General features: G+C 35.4%; 1 protein-coding gene across 4 annotated transcripts in view; it reads right to left on the reverse strand.

Moving 5' to 3' along the window:
* Positions 1-890: 890 nt before the first annotated feature.
* The window catches only part of KIF20B (kinesin family member 20B), an 83,933-nt gene continuing 61,627 nt past the window's right edge, over positions 891-23,196 (reverse strand). For 3 of the 4 annotated variants that reach the window (XM_027529183.1, XM_027529180.1, XM_027529181.1), the window contains exons 24-33: positions 21,737-21,862; positions 20,752-20,879; positions 17,323-17,478; positions 13,283-13,459; positions 11,455-11,565; positions 9,683-9,880; positions 7,331-7,429; positions 6,774-6,924; positions 2,287-2,429; positions 891-1,138 (exon numbers count right to left, since the gene is read on the reverse strand). In XM_027529183.1, the coding sequence (XP_027384984.1) occupies positions 1,061-1,138; positions 2,287-2,429; positions 6,774-6,924; positions 7,331-7,429; positions 9,683-9,880; positions 11,455-11,565; positions 13,283-13,459; positions 17,323-17,478; positions 20,752-20,879; positions 21,737-21,862 (1,367 nt within the window). In that variant the 3' untranslated portion in view covers positions 891-1,060. The remainder of the gene's footprint in view (positions 1,139-2,286; positions 2,430-6,773; positions 6,925-7,330; positions 7,430-9,682; positions 9,881-11,454; positions 11,566-13,282; positions 13,460-17,322; positions 17,479-20,751; positions 20,880-21,736; positions 21,863-23,196) is intronic. The other variant, XM_027529182.1, reaches the window with a different exon arrangement.

Below are 23,196 nucleotides of genomic sequence, written 5' to 3' on the forward strand. Positions count from 1 at the left end.
CTACAGGGGGAAAAAATTTCCATTAAATGTACATGCTAGAAGCCAGAATCTTTCACGTGGTATTGTCAGTCTTTCTAATTTTAGCTATTCTGGTCTCCACAGAATGGTACCTCATTGCAGTTTTGGTGCTTATTTTAAAATCTTTTTTCCCAGCTTTATATTTCAAGCAATAAAATTAATTCAAAGACAATTTTATTTTTAGAGATTGCATACAGAACACTCAAGCCACAGAACATAGCCATTCCCCCAAGAAGTTTCCTCATGTCCTCAGATTCCATCTCCTGACCATGGCTTCAAGGCAATCACTGATCTTCCTTCCCTCACTGCAGTTTTCTCTCTACATATGGCTTTAATTTATTATTTTTATTTATTTATTTTTTGGTTGCACTGGGTCTTTTTTGCTGCATGTGGGCTTTCTCTAGTTGCAGGGTGTGTGCTGACTAAAATTCTGTATTTCTTAGATAACAGTGTTATTTTTGGCCTCTAGATGTTATCTCCTCTTCCCTTCTAACTTTCTGCTTCTAATCATCTGTGTCCTAAAAAATTCAGAAAGCCAACTCTATTCTATTATTTAAAAATAAAAGATATTCTAATTAAAAACCTGACATCTTTTCTAAAATATGTGCACATTTTAGCAACCAGATGACCTATACACACTTACTTCCTGCATAGATATGTAAAATCACCTGTATTTCCTAACAGATGCAGTAAAAGCAAGTCCTACAACAGTTAAATATAAGTAAACCAAAGATCTAATTTATAACATCTATGTATATAAACACAAACAAAAACCATAGCATCTTTCTGGGCCCACGCCTAGGATAAAAGAAGCTATTATTAAAAAGAAGCTATTATTTAAAAGCCTTAGAAAAGTAGACAAGTAAACTTATTGTTGACATGTTTTCTTTATTGAATTAAAATTATACCAGTATAAAATAACAATGTATATACAAAGGGATTTGATGCAACACAGTATATACAATTATCTTTAAAAAGTTATGATACAAGTTACAATGATTATGAATACAAAATTTATATTAAAATATTCTCCATAAGTGATTTATTTGACTGTTCTGGTTCGAAGTCGTCGTTTGAGAATCTGATGATCGCTTTCTTTCACTCTACGGTCCATCAAAATCTGAAATTAACAATTTCACAAATTTTATAAGTGAAAATAAAAGTAAAAATGAAACCTTACTTACAATTAATAAGATATGTTCATATTTCAGTGTTTAATAACTGAAATAAGTACATGACAGTAATTTTTGTCCTCCTGGACTGCAATTACACTATCTTCTATAAAAAAAGCATGCCTGAGGCAGTATAAAAGATTCTTACAATACCACCTCATTCTAAAATTAAAGAAATCCACACTTTTACTGAATTCAGGACATACATAGTTTGAAATAATAACTAAAATATTTCGAAACAAGTATCTCGAGTAATTTTTAAGAAATTATTTTTTGCAATAACAAGTAGAGCATTATTTTGCAACTAAGAAAAGAAACAATTTCAGCCAAGGGAGAAAATCATGTACTTTATCAGACAGATGGAAAAAAGTTACCAAGAGAACAGCACCTTGAAAAGCATGTCCTAATGACCCTAATTCTTTACTACTTGCTTCAAGTGTCTATCTTTTATCTGACAGCTGTTACAAAAAGGTCTCTCCTGATTTTTCTTGGCCACTTCCTGTTGAAGGCTTTTCCTTTAATTATTTTCCTATCTTCACTTTTATCCACTAGGCAAATGCAAGCATGATAGAAAATTAGAACTTTCCCTGTAATAGAACAGCGTGTTCTGAGTCAGGAGAATGAGTCACAGAGTCGGGGTGACGAACTACAGTCTTTTCTGAAGAGAACATGGAAGGCTTAGAGGCAAAGTGGGAGGAAATGACTGAATGTCAAGTCTATATTTTTACCAGGCAGACTTAGGCCCAGATTTGTACAACTCTTATGATAAAGATAACATGAAAAAACAGATGTTAGAAGCCAAGAAATTATTAAACAGTGATAATTCTATTGATGGAATTAAAAGTTCTAGAATTCTAATGAGTTTACCAATGCAGATGCACGTGACACTTGTATACATCAATGTAGCATTTACATTCAATTACTACAAACTTAACACATCCAGTACCAATAGTATAACTTTTAAAGCAAGTTTTATGAGACTTGGTGTACAGAATAAAAGATTCAAACCACTATGTAATTCAAATTGTAAGCGTATTTCAGAATTAAAAGGAACATAAAGAGTTTTACTTTTAAGAGAACTGAAATAGTAGCTTACCACTTGGCCAGATATATCAATAGGAGATGAAATTTCATTTGTGTATAATTTTCGTTTGGCCCGTTTTGGTCGAGACACATTTTCTTTACTTACTTCTACATTTGAGAACTTTGAAGAGCTCATTGTTTCAATTATCTTCTTTGCTATGAAAAAAAATTTATCAGTTAAATCCTGAAATAATTTCCTAATTGCAAATATTATAAACCCTTCATAAAGAGCCATATTAAAAAGCACTGCAATTTATAAATGGTGAAAGGACACAAATAGAAAACAAAGAAATGCCCAATAAATACATGACCTAATGATCAACAGCAAAAATAGGCAAATAAATAAAATATCACTTCACTAATATTCAACATATTGTAAAGGTTGAAATTTTGTAAATCTGGTAAATTTACTATTGGTAAATTTACATACTGGTAAATTATACTACCACCAGTAAAACTCAGGCATCCTTAACGACTCGGAAGAGGTCAGTACTACATTTATGGAAAAGATCAGTACACATACACAGTGGACCATGCAGCACTAAGAATAATAAGGTTGGCAGAGCTAGTTCAGTATTCACATGTAAAGATGTCCACATGAATATTAAGTAAAAGTAACTTGTAATTGTGAGCCATTTACTTCCAGTTAACAAACACATGCACACAGATACATAGATTAAAAGATAGAAACCAAATTTTTAACAGTTGATGGTTTCTAGGGAGTTGAAAAGGAATTTTTCAATTTCTTACTTTGTACATCTGCTTTATTTATTTATTTATTTTAACAGACAAATACTGATTTCAGCACAAAACATTTCCATTTAGGAAAACTTCTGGATTTAAAATATATAAATATATATATATATTATATCAAATATATATTTTTTAAAAAAAGAACACATTTAAGGGAATAGGCAGAATTAAGTGTCTACCTGTCAGTGGCTAAGCTGAGCCTAAGAGCGGAGCTGCCAGATGTCAGAGTAGCTAATTAAGATAAGTCAACATGGAAGTTAAAGCCTTTAACCATCTACTGCAATTAAATAAGCAAGAGGCTAAGCTGAGTGAGTGAAGTCACTCAGTCGTGTCCAACTCTTTGCGACCCCATGGACTCTAGCCTATCAGGCTCCTCTGTCCATGGAATTTTCCAGGCAAGACTACTGGAGTGGGTTGCCATTTCCTTCTCCAGGCAATCTTCCCAATCCAGGGATGGAACCTGGGTCTCCTGCATTGTAGGCAGACGCTTTACCATCGGAGCCACCAGGGAAGTCTAAACTGAGAACATACCAAACCCCGCCCTGCTCCACACTCCCCCATGGGATAATGCATGTCTGGGTCAGGTGCATCAGCACAGAAGTGGTGGTTCTATCACTGTCAGAAGGCTTCCGCACTTGCAGTTTTATGGACCTTGGTGCTGGAGACTAGAGGGGAGGAGTGGAAAAGTACAGTCAGTGGAAAAAAGTGTCTCCAAGGTTCCTTCTCCTTCCCCATCATAAAGTCTTCAGCAGAGATGCCTGAGGACATTCTCTACTGAAGGCACTCACAATTAGGAGCATCCAAATGAAGGCCCCTAGGCTAGCAATTCCGTGGTGGCTCAGTGGTAAAAGAATCTGCCTGCAATGCAAGAGACCCAGGTTGAATACCTGGGTCGGGAAGATCCCCTGGAGAAGGAAATGGCAACCCACTCACTATTCTTGCCTGGACAATTCCATGGACGAGGAGCCTAGCAGACTACAGTCCATGGAGTCACAAAGAATTGGACACCACTGAGTGGCTAACACACACACACAGGCTAGGAATGCAGATATGTGTAAGAGTATGGCCAGCAGGAGATCTGAGTCCTTGACTGACTAACTCCCTTCAAAGACTGGAATGCACTGGCTGTGTATCATGTTTGATGTGGGAAGGGCAGCTTTTCCTTATGAGGCCTAACAGGTAAAACCTTTGTAGTCGCCCATGGTCAGCCTGAAACAAATCACACATAGGATTTGGGTTGGAGCCTCAAAATCCCACACTACTATGTGCAAACCACTGTACTAAGAGCCGAAGATGTAAACAAGACAGACATGTCGCACTTGCAGAGCTTATATCCTACTGGAATAGATAATAAGAAAACAAAAAATTAAATGGCTTAAATAATTTGTACTTTGAAAAGATCACTCTGGCTGCTATGTACTGAATGGATAGGAGATAGGCATAAGGGATAAATGGGGAGAACAGTGATACTGAGTACTGGATTAAGAGTAGTTATCAGAGCAACAGAATTTTAAGAACTAGCCTCTATTTTCTTCTTTTTTCCCTTTATTTCCAAGTGATCAACAAGAGACATGTACTGCAGTTACAATCCAAAACAGGCAATCTATATATTCCTAGAAAGGAGTTTTAAAAAAAGAAACCCACACCAGGTATATAGTAGGGAAGCTGTTAAGCTAAATCAACCAAGTCAGGAAGTCATTACTATCTGGGTACTTCCCTTTACTTGAAAACATGTTTCCTGTTAATATATAAACCATATATGCATTGCTTTTTATGGCAATATATTGTTTATATATCAAAAGGAAATATGTTTTCAAGGAGAAGGGCTTCCCTTGTAGCTCAGTCAGTAAAGAATCTACCTGCAATGCAGGTTCGATTCCTGGGTTGGGAAGAATCAACCCGAATCCCAGGTTTGATTCCTGGGTCGGGAAGACCCCTGGAGAAGGAAATGGCAACCCACTCCAGTATTCTTGCCTGAGAAATCCCATGGACAGAGGAGCCTGGTGGGCTATAGTCCATGGGGTCACAAAGGGTCGGACACAATTTAGCAACTAAATAAATATAAACAATGGTCAATATAATTAAGTAGAATACCTAAAAATCTAAAATAACAAGTCCCACCTCTCCAAATTTAGACATTTAACAATTTGCTGTTTACCTCTCCAGATATTTTCTATGCTTATACAAATGATACCTTTCCAACAATGTATACTTTTAATATATATATATATATATATATATACACACACACACACATACATACACACAATATATATATACACACACATACATACACACAAATGGATCTAAGTCTGAAGTTCCCAAACTGTGTGCCAAGACATGTTGCAGCAAATTCACAAGAGCAACTTGGAATATTTTAAATTTCTAAGGAAAACAGTGACACTCAACTCAAGGTAGTACAGTTTCAAAAAGGTATCAAATATCCTTCCTTTGGATGGTGACATATTTTAGCAACCTGGATTTTCAGAAGCTAAATTTTCAGGGATTGTTTGGCCTTAAGTATTAATGAATGGGACTATTTAGGTGTTTCTTTGGGTGCATGGACGCACTGAAAAAAATTACTGACACATTAAAGGCATTGTGAACCAAGAAAGTTTGGGAAGCTCTGTGGTAAGTTTTTACACAAAGTATTTTTACACAACCAATGTGACTCAATTCAACTGTCCCCCTGCTTTTAGTCATTTCCCTCCTCATTCTCCCCACCTCTAGTCTCCAATTTATCCCACCACCACCACTCAGGTAATTTCATGAAAACTCACTCCTTCCTGCTTGCTTCCTCCTAATAACCTCTCCACATTCTAGATGCCAGATGCATATTGCTACCTAGAACTGCCTACACAAGTGCTCCACTTCCCTGGTACTCTACTTATATTAAAACTGTTCTTTCTGGTAGATGTGTATGTAAGTATGTATTTATGTGTAAGTGTATAGAGAGAATATATATCTTATCACATTATTAATACCAGAGTATTAATATGTCTACATTATAAAGAAAAAAGCATTAAGCAACTAAATTTTATAGATATTTAAAGAAATATGTTTTTGATATAGTACATAAGATTAGGTAATATTTATCCATGCAGAGGAAAAAAGCACTAGAATATATACCATAATACTAATAGTGGTTACTTCTAGGAGGTATAATCTTCCAGCATTTCAATACCCAAGTTAAATCCCATCTCTTCTATTAATACCAAATCTTCCCATAGCCCCAACAGTTCTTTTCCTCCAATACTACCATAGTTCTTTCCTTGTATCTCTACAACGCATTAAGCAGTCTGCATGCACGCATGCTAAGTCGCTTCAGTTGTGTCCAACTCTGTGCGACCCTATGGACTGTAGCCCTCCAAGCTCCTCTGTCCATTGGTGTCTCCAGGCAAGAATAGTGGAGTGGGTTGCCATTCCCTTCTCCACAGAATCTTTCCATCCCAGGGATCAAACCCATGTCTCTTACATCTCTTGCACTGGCAAGCAGGCTCTTTACCACTAGCGCCACCTGGGAAGCTACTCTGGATCAATTATTTAAATACAGACTGTTCTCTCCCACCACACAGTGAACGCCAAGGCACATCATAGGTTCATGCTTCCTCCCTCAATACCTAACATTAACACAGAACAGTTTCTACTGGAGATGTAAGAGTCACTGTGGTTGAGTTTATACAAATCAGATATTAGAAAACACCATACATCTAACATAAAGGGTCATTTAATTAATAGTCTGCAAACCTTTTGACTGAAGAATAGTTGGAGAATGTTGTAAGAAGTCTCCAAATTTCTGTAGCGTTCCTTCTTTTTTCTTAGCAGACCCGTTTACACCAACTGTGGATGCATGACTCCGTAAAGAATAAGTTTTCTTAGATGATGGGCGTATGGAAACCTAATAAACAAACATTTTTTTGTTGTTATTGGTAATGAGGCATGTTAGAACAAACAGTTATAGCCATAGTTGAATTAAAGAAGCCAGACACAAGTTATAAATTCTCAGGCAGGGAACTTGGGGTTAATAATATACGGAGAGGGATGAAAGGGCCAGAGAATGAGTGTGATAAGAGTGCTAAGTCAGAGATGAACACATCAAGAAGTACCTGCTACCTGTCAAATGTTAAAGGTTATATATCTAAGTTGAATTAGATAAATAGAAAACAGAATATAAGTGAGTTATAACTGGACAAGACTCAACTTCTGAATAATTACTAATCAAATTTGACATTTTTACTTTCATCATCTACTTCACAAATGTAACTTATGAAAATGGTCAATTCTGGACAAATTAAAAGACAAACCTTTTGTTCCTTTTTGAAAGAATTTCTATGCTCAGAAACAGGGGACTTCAAATTAATTCTTGGTGTAGCATTCTTCTTATTTTCAAATTTCACAAAGTCCTAAAAATAATGAAGTTCAGCACTGATTAAACAACATATTCTTTCTCTCTCTAGACTCCAGAGGAAGAAAAAAAAGAAAACAAACAAACAAAAAAACAAGCAAATAGTTCTTAACCAGGAGCAATTCTGACTGGGGACACTGGCAATGTCTGAAGATATTTATGATTGTCATTGCTGGGTATAAGAGGCAGGTTTAATGGCAACTAGTGGGTAGAGGCCAGGAATACTGCTAAAAAACCCTACAATGTACAGGACATTGAACTCTTCAAAACAAAGAAATATCTGGCCAAAAATGTCAATCATGCTGAAGCTGAGAAACCCTGACTGAAGGTACAACTTTCTTCTCACAATTTTTTCACCTTCAGTGAAATATTACTGATATATAACATATGTAGGTTTAAGTGCACAGCCTGACGATATAATACATGTTTTTATTACAAAATGATTGAAGGTATGAATTTTTCACATGCATCATAATGAAATTACACTACTTAAATGAAGGGATAACATCTTTTGAGTCCCATCTTTAAAATACAACATAGTAATATATCTACCCTTTTCCCAACTCCCAAATCATGCTGAGTATGACCTCTAATTGGTACTTGGTGACACTGAAAACAAAAATCTTCAGTATAAGCACAGGTAAAAAATGATAGTGAAGAAATAAAATCTGCCTTCAGTACTAAATAGGCATGACATCTTACTCTTTTTCCCCACATAACCTTACTTAAGACAAAATCTTTTGTAGTTATTAACTGAATTGAACTTGTGCAAATCCTAACTGTGCTAAAGATGATAAGCATAAAGGGGGCGGGGGAAGGCAAGAACAGAAAGAGAGAGAAGATCACGACTGAGCCTCAGAATTCAAGTTACAAAGTAAAGTCATAAGGATGACAAAAAGCAGATTTTCTAAAGAGAGGAAAGACAGATAGATGGTAATCAGGGAAAGCAAAGGAAGAAAGATTGTAACTCCATCACACTTGCTGTTTTCAATAGAGCACTTCAAATTTGGAGTAGAATTTAGAGTAGAATATAGCATTGTATAAATTATTTTCCTGAAGACTTCACAACACTGTTTACTACAGCAGGAAAGAGCCTAGCAAAATCACTTAAAACTTTTAAGTTTCTACATGGTTTACTTTGAACAATCTGTTGTTGTAAGTAATTCTGAAATGGGGAGTATATACCAGCAGTAAAATGAATAAAATAACTGTCTCTTAATTCTGCACAATGACTGGCACTGAGCCCTCATGTTGTCCAAGGGTCATCTGTATCTTAATGGTATCTAAGTGTATTAAATATAGAATAAAAGTTAACTAAGGCTCTCCAAAACAATCTTTTAAGGTGCTCTACGTGTAGCAAGAAATATGCTAAATAATATTCATTCATCAAATGTATTATCTGACAGAGAGCCTCAGGAGTATGTTTAATATTATTTCTGTTCTTCCACCAGCTTGAAAATACACTACTCTTTAAAGAAGTGAAAAAGACAAGTTGGAGAAAAAGTTATTGTGCTAAAGAGTTTTAAACATAAATACTGCTTTTAGCATAAACATTGTCATTTATTATGTACCTATTACAGGTACATAATGTTACAGCAAAACATTTTAAACACAGTATATCTAATTCTTTATTTCAAAAGGAGGAAAGTGAGAATCAGAAAATTTATGTGACTTGCTGAACCGACATGGCTAGAATATGATAGAAGGTTGGTAACCCCACAATCAGAAAGCTGCAGAAGCAAAAGTAAATCATTTTTGGCCTACCACTAAATAGGATCCAAATTTTCATACTGGCTCACAGAAAAAGAATTTCTCTTCTGAAACCTACTATGATCATAGAGACCTAAGATTTTAACTAAATCACAATGATTCTATTCAAGCAAGTTAGTCATTTCAGTTTCTCTAATTCCTTTATCCTTAATCCCTTTCCTACTCCACAGGAAGGAAAGTGACTAAGTATGAACAGAACTGGAATACTGAAATAGCTTTCTACTAAAATTCACCACCATTTGACCTATCACAGCTTCACTGAAACAAGGAAACGTCTACACATTTTAAAATCCTCAAGCTTTTTGTTTAAGGACTGTTTAGCACAGCGACATTCTTAAGAGTATTAAATACACTGTAAACTATGACTCTGGGTTCTAATACTAGTGCTTATGCACAGGAGGGCAACGTAGCAGAGTTTAACTATATAGCTGAACAATAATAAAACTTACTTGTTTAGTTCACTTAATAGTTAAGTATTTACCTCTTCCATTTCATGACTTTTCCTCTTTCGGGCCTTGGGAATCTTAACCGTCACTGGTGAGGTACAACCTGGGTGTTTCACTGCCATTCTGTTTGGCTGTAAAGGTGTAAATTGAATCTCTAACTCAGGTTTTGGAAATCGAGTGCTCTGATTATTTTCTGTTGACACTTCACAAGAGTCAAGGACTACAGATCCATCCTACAACAGAATTTAAAAGGAAAACAAACCGTATTTGCAGAACATGAATTTCTAAATTGCCAAAAATTACCTCTGTCAAATACCTATTAAAAAGAATGAATTGGGAAAGATAAAACGTTTGGGTCAAACTCACCACAACAGGGATATAAAGAGTGAGTTGTCATCTACTTTCTCCAGGTTTACACATGGTACTCAGTATTTCCCAAACCTGTATCATCATAAGAATACTCTGGAGAAAGAGTTTTAAAAATTCTTGAACTCTACCACGAATTTACTAAACCAGGAATCTCGAAGAAAAGAGTCTAGGATTTTTAATAAGCACCCTATCTATTCCAATATCTATTGTTTATTTAAAGTTGCTCAGTCGTGTCCAACTCTTTAGGACCCCATGGACTATAGTTTGCCAGGCTCCTCTGTCCATGGGGTTTTCCAGGCAAGAATACTGGAGTGGATAGCCATTCCCTTCTCCAGGGGATCTTCCCAACCAAGGGATTGAACCCAGGTCTCGCACAATGCAGGCAGATTTTTTATTGTCTGAGCTACCAGGTAATAAGCACCCTCACTGTGGTAAACTACAGTTTGCTGTGAATACTATTCTTCCTCAAGAGTCTCATCCCCCCGCCCCTGAATAGAGGCTGGCTTTAATGGCTTCTATGACTAACAGCATGTGGTGGAAGTAACATGGTTCTTCTGAAGCCTTGTAAGGAATGCCTTATGCTATTTTCCTGAATTAAAATGCCTTTCTCTTCCCATTCTCTGCTTGGTAAACTTCCATTAGCCTTCAAGACCCAGTATAATGTTACTTTTTCTACACAGCCACTCAAGCAAAATTCATCCTATCTTCCTCAGTGTGCCTTCTCAGCACTCTCTTCATAACACTCAGTCCTAATGGTCAAACAAGACAGTCATTAAATACCTGTCTTATTAGAATTCTTACTCCTCGAGGATGGCGATCTTATGTCTTTACCCTCAGGGCTTAGCAAAGTTCCTAACAATGAATGCTCCCATTAAATGTTTTTGAAATAAATATTTTAAAAAGTAATTTTATTTTCAAAAAGTGACACATGATTTTTACCTATTTCATAGGCACTCTGATAAACTCTGTGCTATACAACATGAGTCACAGAACCCCAAGCCCACTTCAAACCAAAGAAACTTCACTGTGAGGTTACTGGGATTTTGTGATAAAGTTGTAAAGTGGGTAAAATTTCCAAAAAATACTATTTACTAGAATGCTTTTTAAATGGACTACTTATGAGAGAAAACAGTCATCCAAATTTTATCTTTGGTGGGATTTCCTATTTCTGACCATCAAATTTATTTATATTAAAAGATCTGTTGTTTGAGATCAGTATCATTTTGAGGAGATCAGTATCATTTGGGGATCAAATTTCCTCAGGAGAACTGCATCTCCCCTCAAAAGCCTTTAGTTCTCCTTCCCAAGAGCACTCATAGCTAACTGTACAGCAAGATACCTTCAACAGCTAATTAAATTATACTTTCAAGTGTTATTTAGTAATTAATGGTCATTGGCAAAGAGGGTTAAAGAACAGACTGTGTTATCAAATACCCACCTCTACTTCACCTCTGGAAATTTCAAAACTTGTTGACTGAGGTTCAATTTCAACCCTGCCAGGATCTGTTGAACTCATTTGTGTGAGGTGGATATCCACGGTCTGTTTTTCCTAAAATAAGGAAATATTAAAGCAACAAGCCGCTGTAACTGAATATACATTAAAATAATTCACCTAAAGAATATAAAATCAAGATTTAGATGAATTAAATACTGGAAGTAACTAAAGACTTCAATGACCAACTAACTCTCCTTCTTCCTCTTTTGCATGCTCATAGACTCGGCAACTTTCCAGCCTCTTCTGAGTCTGACCTAAACAGAAATTTGAAAGATTACTTTCAAGTTCCAAGGTGTTTTACATATATTCTCTCATTTTACTTTCATTGCAACTCGGAGTTAGATTTGGCAAGAATCACTATTTCTACTTTCCGTATAGGAAACAGAGACCTAGAGACATTAAATAACAAAACCAGACTCTGTACTGAGTTGGAGCTTAAACCTCCCAAATCACTTTGATAATGTAATTCTAAAAAACTGGAGGTGTCTTAGGAATGCAACTACAGAATCAGAGTAGAAAAGACTATACTGATAACTAAACTTTTCCTTGCTGCACGCTCTTCATCCCACTTAGTCACAGGATATTCTCTATTCCTAAACCCTATCTATAAAAAAAAATCATATTTACATTGCTAAACTTGATAAATTCCAACATGGACCCTCTAATCACTACCACCAAAATCAAAAGTCAAATACATCTCTTATGTCACCTACCCAAAATTGTAAGTAAAAAAGATCCTATTTGCACTCATAATGCAGAAAGCAACTAGCATGTACTGACTTCCACTGTTATAATAACTGTGCTAACTGTTTTATAAACACTCTCAATAAATTTTCACAATTCCATTAGGAAGACATTATCACCTCTGATTTAAAGTTCAGAAATGTTGAGTAATTTTCCCAAAGGTCCCAAACCACAATGACAGTAGTTGATACCTCATTTTCCTAACTGTCTATTCTGTACAATTTATACAACATGCTAATACCTGTTTTGAGCAGTCTTTCTCTGAGAATCACAAGGTCTTTTGATGTAAGAGACAGATACACACATACACATTTATTTTATTATTTATCTAAAGGCTTTAGAATGGCATATTTTCAAATGCCAATCATTTACTCTGAAAAGACTAGCTTTAGATGCACCCTGATTCAATTTTCCTGGGAAACAGCTATCTGAGAAATGCAATACTTTCTTCATCTAGGGTTCCTAACTCCAATGCATATTACAAAAGTAGCTCCTGGGAATTCCCTGGTAGTTCAGTGGTTAGAACTCAGAGCTCTCACTGCTGGGACCCGGATTCATTCCCTGATCGGGGAACTAAGATGTTGCAAGCTGAGTGGTGTGGCCAATGAATGACTCACATCTCCTCACCATTGTGCTTATTTTCAAAAACAGTGTGTATCTTTATCATAAATTTAGGATGGGCTCAAATATTTAAATATCAGCAAGAGTTCAGGCTGAGTCACACTGCCATATTTTAAAGACAGATGAGGGACTAAATCACCAGTTGTTTATTTTCTAAATACTCTACCTGAAGATATGGCCAAAATATTAGAGAAAGTACTATTCCTCAACCAGTCACTGATGGGTCAACTCAGAGTAAACTCTGAAAACTCAAAATTCATGGCAAACATGCAAATAATTTTTTCAATCTATGATTCCTAACTGATCTACTAACATTTTTATTCTTTAAAAGTTAATCAATTAAATAATTTTGGAAAACTCCTATGTTTAATCAAAAAAGGCATAGAAAGAAAAAGATTCTACTGACTGTCTTAGAAGCCTCTGATGTGATCTTTTTTAATTGTTCGATTTCATTATCTTTTTGTACATTACTGGAGATCAGTGCTTTCAGCTGTATTTCTAAAGCTGCAACAAGTTGATCGCGTTCTTCCCGCCACTGCTGGAGGTTACCATCTTTCTCAGCCAACTGTCCTTTAAGTATTTCCTAAACAGAATAAACACAAAATGCTAAAGTAAATGTTGTAACATTATGAATCTAAGAATTTTTGAAGTTATTATGGATAACACAATAAATACAACTGTGAACAGGATACACAACAAACTACATAGACAAGTCTAGATAAAATATTTACTTAAAAAACCAAATACATAATGCCTTTATATACCTTAACTATCCACATATTATATCCTATTCCACCTCATTCAAAACAAAAAAAGCTTACTGGGCACTTCCTTCAATAAACAATTAGAGCTTTTAAACTAATTCTAGCATTTCCCTCAATATTTGCAAAATGAGATGGTAAAATTACAAAAAAATAAATGACAAAACCAATAGCAACAAACAACAGAAAAATGAAAATTAAAAATACTTTTTCACTGGGTTGAAAAACTGGCAAATTAGAGAAAATATGTGCAAGATCTAAACATAACTACAATACACTGCTGAAAGAAATAAAGGAACATGTAAATAAACAAGGGGCTTCCCTGGTAGCTCAGACAGTAAAGAATCTGCCTGCAATGCAGGAGACACAGGTTCGATAAGAGACTGGCAACCCACTCCAGTATTCCTGCCTGGAGAATTCCAAGGAAAAAGGAGCCTGGCCAGCTACAGTCCATGGGGTTGCAAAGAGTAGAACAAGACTGAGCAACTAACACTTTCACTTTCTTTTTTAAATAAAGAGAACCTGTGTTCAAAGATTAAAAGATTCATTGTTTTTAAAATGTCAGTTCTCCCTTAGAAGATCTAGAGTTAAAGCAACTTCAATAAAAATCCAAGCAAGTGTGTGTGTGTATCTGTGTGTCTGTGAGTGAGTAGAAGTGGAAAAGCTGACTCTAAAAATAACATGAAAATGCAAATGACATAGTCAAATTTACTTTGAAAATGAAGTACAAAGTAGAAGCAATCATACCATGTCATTTTAAGCCTACTATATATAATAATAAAGACAGTGTGATATTGTCTTAAGGATATACAGACATCAGAGAACAGAGGATACAGTCCAAAAATATCATGGTCAATTGATATTCCATAAAAATGTCAAAGAAACTCAATGGAGAAAACAACAGTCTTTTCTACAAAGGGTGATGGAACAACTGAACAGCCAAATGGAAAAAAAGACTTATAATCTCACACCATATACAAAAGTTAACCACTGGACAACTGACCTACAACAAAAGTTGCAGAGCAGTAGAAAAGTAACAGCTTTTTCAAAAAGTACTACCAGGTCGATTGGTAATTCAAATTTATAAGAACGATGACAGCCTTTACCCCTATCTCACCCCAACACAAAAATTAATACTGGAATCAAAATAGGAAAGGTAAAACCCCAAACCTTTCTGGAAATAATGTAAGAGAACAGCTTCATGTCCTTGAAGTTAATAAAGGAAAAGACTGAGAAAATGAATTAGAATAATTCTTCATTTCTGTTCTAAAAGGCAATGAGAGTAAAAAGGTAAACCAGAGTTTGAAAGAAGGTAATTGCAACAGACTCCTATCCAGAAAGTATAAGGAACTTCTGTATAAAAAAGATAGTCAAACAGAAAATAAACAAGGGGACTTGGGTAGGCAGAGCCATTAACAAAACATCCAACAATACAAATTGCAGTATAAATGGGTAAAACTACTTTGAAAATTAGTCTGGCATTCTACTAGAGTTCCACATAAGTTTACCGTGCCTGCCTGCCTGCTAACTGCTTCATTCATGTCAGACTCTGTGTGACCCTATGGACTGCAGTCCGCCAGGCTCCTCTGTCCATGGGATTTTCCAGGTAAAAATACTGGAGTGGATTGCCATCCCTTCCTCCAGGGATGTTTACCCTATCCACTAGCGATTCTATTCTTGGCTATATATGCAATAGAAATGAATGCACATGTGCACTAAGAGAAATATATAAAAATGTTTACAGGATATCTTACTCATAACAGCCCCAAACAGTAACAACCCCTGTATCTTCAACTTTAAATTGAATAGACTGTGGTATACTTATACACTGAAATACTCAGCAATGAAAGGAGACTAACTCCAGCTACTTGGAACAAATATAGATGATCCTCACAAACATAATACTGAGTGAAAGAAGCCAGGCACAAGAAAATGCATTCTACGTATTTTTATTTATATAAAGTTTTAAAAAATGAACAAAACTGAAGTTTAACATTAAAAGATAGAATAGTTATTATCATTGAGAAGATGGGGTCTCTTGGATGCTAATATTGTTTTATTTCTTAAACTCAATGGTAGTTAACTGGGGACTGGCTTTATAATAATTCATTGAACACAGTTTATTTTACTTACTGTGTTCTGTGTATTCCAGCTTAAAAGGCTTCTAAAAAATCAACAATTTATTTCTTAAATATTGCAGACACACGTCCTAGGTACAAGTGCAAAGAAATATATAGGAGAAAGGAGAAAGCTAGTTTGCTCTAGGACTAAAAATTCAAAGGAGGTTTACTTGCTGGCATTGCTGCCAGAGGGACCACTGATTAGGAAAAGAAGTAGGCCCATTCCTGGTCTGGGGCTGGAGTGACTGACTATGAAAGTCAACAGCTCTGATTTCACTTCTTGCCTCTTGTTACCGTCTGGAAGGTTAAATGGGTTATGGACAGAAACAGAACCAGCAGCAGCATTTCCTGTTAAGACAGATGTAGCATTTCAATCTTGCTCAGCACAACACTTCCTGAAGGTAACTCCAGTCATGTGGCATTGGTACATGAAGTGAAATATATTGCTACCTGGGTGCTGTAGTAATAACAAGTATTAGTCTCACGTACTTTGTCATGTGACAAAGAAAACAGGGTCAGGACTCTAAGGAAACCTGACAACTAAAATGGAACACAGTATCCTAGATATGATCCTATATCCAGGAAAAAAAAAAATTATTGGGAAAGTTGGTAAAATTCTAGTAAGATCCATAATTTAGCAATCAGTATTATAATAATATTAATTTGTTGGTTTTGATCAATGTACTGTTGTTATGTAAGCTCTAACATCAGAAGTTGGGTAATAGATATAGAGAAATTCTCTGTACTAGCTTTGCAATGTTTCTGGAAATAAAGTGATTTCAAAATAAAAAATATTTCTTAAAATCTGTGGGAAAATCTTCTTTAACTTAGTGAAAATTAATGTTTTTGTTCAGAAAAATTGAGCTGATATAAGTAAAATTCTGTCATAAACAAAGGAAATGCCAACAGATGGCAATGTGATACTGCCATGTTAGTATTACTGTAAACAGGGAACTAGGTTAGGGTTAGGTTATCTTTTCATTTAAAGATAACATATTACTCAATAGTTTTCCCAGGATCAACGATGACTTTGAACTTTTTTCTGATTGAGTATCAAAGAGACTAAGTTGTAGATTAAAATAGGAGGAAAAAACACAAACTATTAATAAGACAGAATTACTTGAGAACTATAGCTAGTAAAACAAAGTTATTTCTACCTACAGTCTTCTAGAAACTATATAGTTGATGTTTTTTTTTTTTAAAAAAAGATCTGACAAAAGCAGCTTATGAGGTAAAATGCATACACCATGTTAGAATCTACAGTTCAAAATGCAAATATTTTACATTCTAGTAGGGATAACCCTGTGGCAGTCAAAAGGAAAATATTTTTAAGTTCTGAATCTAGATATTGAGAAATAATTATTTTCCCAAGAATAAGAACTTCAAGATAAACTGGGATAGAAAACTCATCTTACAAATAGACAAACTGCCTTAAAAATAAACAACCAACCAAACCCACACAACCATGTAGACACTGATAAGAATCTAAGAATCCCAGGCAACAATTTAAGAAGCCAAAGAAAGCAGGCAAAATACACAGCAGATAAAGTACAACTATTACCAACCATTTCATTTTGTTGCTTCAAACAATGCTCTCTGTCTTCGGCATATTTTTTCATCTCTTTGTTTCGTAGATTCTCAGCTTCTTTTGCTTGAGTGATAAGCATCATTTTTTCTTCTAACCATTTTTTTCTTTCAGCTTCATGTTTCTGTTCCGATTCCTACATGTAGAAATAGCATAAGTAACTATCACATATTTTGAAAGCAGTTAATAAATCTGCATTTATAAACATTTCCATATAATCCATGGCTCTTCATTTCACCTTTTCAAAAACTTAAAACAAGCATTTTTCTTTAAATAATGACAAAGTTTGAGTATATTTCAGACTATAAAATGAACACTGTTGGTTGCTTTCCTAAATAGTTATTTCATTCATAAACTTAATTTTGCTATAAAATCCATTTAAGAACTTTCCTTCATCAGTGAGCTTAAGAAGAAATAACTGAAATTTCTGAATTACAGAGAACCAAGTCTTTTTAAATGCTAGATTAAAAAAAATTTTTTTGATTTGTAGTGGTCATTTCCAGCTGAGATTCCAAAATAAAATTTTCCCAGGTATACAGAATGTCAAATAAAGAGTAACTTGTGTAACAGAACAAATATTTATTAAAGAATACAGGGAATAGCTGGATAGAAAATACAGTTGATCAGTAAATTTTAAAGAGGCTTCCATAGATCCTTCAAGTTCAAAAACATCTCATTTATACATTCAAAACTGACGTAAAACTTCTTTTGAAGCAAAAATAATACTACTACACTAAAAGCTATGTATTTAAAATCTGTTTTTAAAACTTGCAAAACCACTGTGCCAGATAAATTATCACTAGTCCATTACAGAATTACAAAGCTTATTATCTAAGATACATGATCTTATTATTTTAGAATGCAAAACACACCAGTATTCCTTAATATGAATATTCACAAAGTAATTAGTGTATTTTTTCATAACTAATGGATTATCCACTCTGTTCCAGCTGCTTTCAGTTCTGACAATGGAAAGGATAAATTCTATAGTATGTAATTAATAGTTACAAAAAAGAAAGGAACGGATTTATTTGTTTAACATCTGATTCTATACAGCCTGAATTTAAGAAAATAATTTAGATGCAATCTTTTCAAAACCCATTACTATGCTTTCTTCAATGCCAAAACTACAGTTGGATTGTAACTTCTAATAAATAAAATGTATAAAGTTTTACATATTTGTTAAGTCCCATTAAAAAATCTTTGCCCTGTACGTCCTATTCATGGTATGTGAAAGCTAAATACAGAAAAATATATAAACAGAAAACAGATTATCTTCTATGTAGTAATATATTTTCAAATGTAGTAATATAGTTTCAAATCTATTCCAATGTTCAGACATACAATTCTATTCTTTTTCAGCGTAATAATTACATTTACAATGAGATCAGATCAGTCGCTCAGTCGTGTCCGACTCTTTGCGACCCCATGAATCACAGCACACCAGGCCTCCCTGTCCATCACCAACACCCGGAGTTCACTGAGACTCACGTCCATCGAGTCAGTGATACCATCCAGCCATCTCATCTTCTGTCGTCCCCTTCTCCTCTTGCCCTCAATCCCTCCCAGCATCAGAGTCTTTTCCAATGAGTCAACTCTTCACATGAGGTGGCCAAAGGACTGGAGTTTCAGCTTTAGCATCATTCCTTCCAAAGAACACCCAGGACTGATCTCCTTCAGAATGGACTGGTTGGATCTCCTTGCAGTCCAAGGGGCTCTCAAGAGTCTTCTCCAACACCACAGTTCAAAAGCATCAATTCTTTGGCGCTCAGCCTTCTTCACAGTCCAACTCTCACATCCATACATGACCACAGGAAAAACCATAGCCTTGACTAGATGAACCTCTGTTGGCAAAGTAATATCTCTGCTTTTGAATATGCTATCTAGGTTGGTCATAACTTTCCTTTCAAGGAGTAAACGCCTTTTAATTTCATGGCTGCAGTCACCATCTGCAGTGATTTTGGAGCCCAGAAAAATAAAGTCTGACACTGTTTCCACTGTTTCCCCATCTATTTCCCATGAAGTGATGGGACCGGATGCCATCATCTTCATTTTCTGAATGTTGAGCTTTAAGTCAACTTTTTCACTCTCCACTTTCACTTTCATCAAGAGGCTTTTGAGTTCCTCTTCACTTTCTGCCATAAGGGTGCTGTCATCTGCATATCTGACGTTATTAATATTTCTCCCGGCAATCTTGATTCCAGCTTGTGTTTCTTCCAGTCCAGCGTTTCTCATGATGTACTCTGCATATAAGTTAAATAAACAGGGTGACAATATACAGTCTTAAGGAACTCCTTTTCCTATTTGGAACCAGTCTGTTGTTCCATGTCCAGTTCTAACTGTTGCTTCCTGACCTGCATACAAATTTCTCAAGAGGCAGGTCAGGTGGTCTGGTATTCCCATATCTTAAAGAATTTTCCACAGTTTATTGTGATCCACACAGTCAAAGGCTTTGGCATAGTCAACAAAGCAGAAATAGATGTTTTTCTGGAACTCTCTTGCTTTTTCCATGATCCAGTGGATGTTGGCAATTTGATCTCTGGTTCCTCTGCCTTTTCTAAAACCAGCTTGAACATCAGGAAGTTCACGGTTCACATATTGCTGAAGCCTAGCTTGGAGAATTTGGGGCATTACTTTACTAGTGTGTGAGATGAGTGCAATTGTGTGGTAGTTTGAGCATTCTTTGGCATTGCCTTTCTTTGAAATTGGAAAGAAAACTGACCTTTTCCAGTCCTGTGGCCACTGCTGAGTTTTCCAAATTTGCTGGCATATTGAGTGCAGCACTTTCACAGCATCATCTTTCAGGATTTGGAATAGCTCAACTGGAATTCTATCACCTCCACTAGCTTTGTTCGTAGTGATGCTTTCTAAGGCCCACTTGACTTCACATTCCAGGATGTCTGGCTCTAGGTCAGTGATCAGACCATCGTGATTATCTGGGTCGTGAAGATCTTTTTTGTACAGTTCTTCTGTGTATTCTTGCCATCTCTTCTTAATATCTTCTGCTTCTGTTAGGTCCATACCATTTCTGTCCTTTATCGAGCCCATCTTTACATTTACAATAATCAAAATAATTTTCCTAATAGTTTCATCTCTACAGCAGTATTTGAAGAGTTAAAAGTTTAAACAGTACAAAAAATAGGTACAAAGACGTAAGACATGATGATATAAGAATTAAATATGTAAAACTGAAGACCCAACCACTGCATTTTCATTGGCACTTAGTAGCTTGTATTCTAGGGAATCTCTTCCCCATGTCATTTCAATGTGTACTGAGAAATTATATTCTAACATTTCCCAGCTATGAGTACCTCCATATCCAAATTAATTATAAAATATTTACTAAATAATCTTAAGAGAAATATAATAAATATATAGATAAAATTACACATGTAGATAAAAATCATACCTGTAACTCATCTTGAAGCTTACTGAGTTTTGTATTAAGTACATCTGTGTTATCCTCAAATTCTTTATTTGAACTTTGATTGTGTTTGGCTTCCAAATCTTTGTATTTTTCCTTCCATTCTTCCAATTCTGATATGGAAATATAAATTTTTTTTAAACTACATGCAAAAGTTATACTGCACAGAGATGTGTGTGGCATGGGATACAGACAGGAATACAGACAGCAGAGCCCAGAAGCAGAAGATCATAGGCCAGGATATTAAATAGAACTGAGACCATTCTGGGCTTCCCTTGTAGCTCAGCTGGTAAAGAATCCACCTGTAGTGCAGGAGACCTGGGTTCGATCCCTAAGCTGGGAAGATCCCCTGGAGAAGGGAAAGGCTACCCACTCCAGTATTCTGGTCTGGAGAATTCCATGGACTGTATAGTTCATGAGGTCACAAAGAGTCGGACATGACTGAGAGACTTTCGTACACACATACACACAGACCATTCTACAAGTTTACCAAATTCTAAGACAAGAACTATGAAAACCTCTCAATAACTCATTGAATAGTGTTCTGAGTATACAGTTTAAATGCATGCCAATATATAGGAAACCTCATGCTCTCAAAAATTAAAAAAAAAAAAAAAACCCACTGATGGTATTCTGAAGGACAGAATCAGAGTATTTATTGAGTTAAACATACAAGATGATACCAATTGCTGTAGAGAGGTGAAAAAAGTTGAAAGTTTATTCTTAACATCTGGGGAACACTGCAAGCTATCATCCAGTTATTATGAAAGTATACTGATTCCTCTTTTCAATGAGATACAATGATTTTCATCACAGTAAAACATAACAAGTGACAGGATATTCCAAAAAGACAATAAATACTTTCTTATTATAAATTATTATAAATATTAAACCACATTAAAAAGGAAAGCAAACTAGTGAAAGAAAATGAAAAAGTATGCTTTGAAATATGTAAGCAATCTTGTTTTACCTGTGGCCAGTCTTTCGGTTTCCTCTAATTTAGCCTCAAGCACTTGATCTTGTTCTACCTGAGTCTGCTCTTGTTCTTCCAGGGTCATTTGCATGTCTTTGATTATTTTTTCTTTAACACTCAGATCTAAAAATTTATAAAGAACATTTTAGAAATTATTAACATCTACATCTAGATATCCATATTGAAAATTAAGTTAACTTAAATAGAATATGAGTTCCACCAAGACAAAACTTTGTCTCGTTCACTGCTATATTTTCAATGCCTAGACCAGTACTGGCATCAATGAAGGATCAAACAAATAATTGATGAACAGATGAATGCAAGAATAAACAGACAGAAAAGCTTTTCAAATAAAATTAATCATTTTCAATTAAGCTATTAATGAAAATTATAAAACTATTATTTTACTGTTCTTCACTTAATTGTGCTTCAGATACACTGTGTTTTTTTATAAATTCAAAGTCTGTGGCAATCCTGCATCAAGCAAGTCTATAAGCACCATTTTTCTAACAGTATTTGCTCACTTCCTGCCTCTGAATCACATTTTAATAATTCTATCATTACTGTTGTATTTGTTATGATGACCTATGATCACTGATCTCTGACGTTACTATTGTATTTCTAGGGGGGATGCTATGAACTGCAACAATGCAAGATAGTAAGATTAACCCATAAAGACTGTGCGTGCTCTGATTGCTCCCATGACCAGCTATTTCCCTGTTTCTCCCTCTCCATGGACCTCCTGATTCCCTAGGACGCAACAATATTGAAATTAATCCAATTAATAACACTACAGAGGCCTTTAAGTGCTCAAGTGAAAGGAAGTGCTCAAGGAGAGGCACACAACTCTCACTTTAAATCAAAAGCTAGACATGAAATGATTATGTAAGGAAGACATATCAAAAGCTGAGACTAGCCAAAAGCTAGGCCTCTTGTTCCAAATACTCAAGTTGTGACTGCAAATTAAAGTTCTTCAAGAGACTTTAAAGTCCTACCCCAGTGAATATTCAAATGATAACAAAGCGAAAGAGACTTACTGCTGATATAGAGAAACTTTCAGTGGCCTGGACAGAGAAATCAAAAATAACCACAAAATTCACTTAAGCCACAGCTTAATTTAGAGCAAGGCCCTAATTCTTTCCATCTGATGAATGCTGAGGGGTAAGGAAGTTACAGAAGGAAAGTTTCAAGGTAGCAGAGGTTAGTTCTTGAGGTTCAAGGAAAGAAGCTGTCTCCAAAACATAAAAGTGCAAGGTGAAGAAGCCAAGTGCTGACGTAGGTGCTGCCAGTTATCCAGAATATACGACTTAACTGCTGCCATCTCATGATAAAACTTGAACAGACGACAAGTTGCTTCTTATGGATGAGCAAAGAAAGTGGTTTCTTGAGATGGAATCTATTCTGAGTGAAAAATGTTGAAATGACAACAAAGGATTCAGAATATTATATAAACTGAT

This window comes from Bos indicus x Bos taurus, chromosome 26 (assembly GCF_003369695.1).
Source record: "Bos indicus x Bos taurus breed Angus x Brahman F1 hybrid chromosome 26, Bos_hybrid_MaternalHap_v2.0, whole genome shotgun sequence".
Lineage (NCBI taxonomy): Eukaryota > Metazoa > Chordata > Mammalia > Artiodactyla > Bovidae > Bos > Bos indicus x Bos taurus.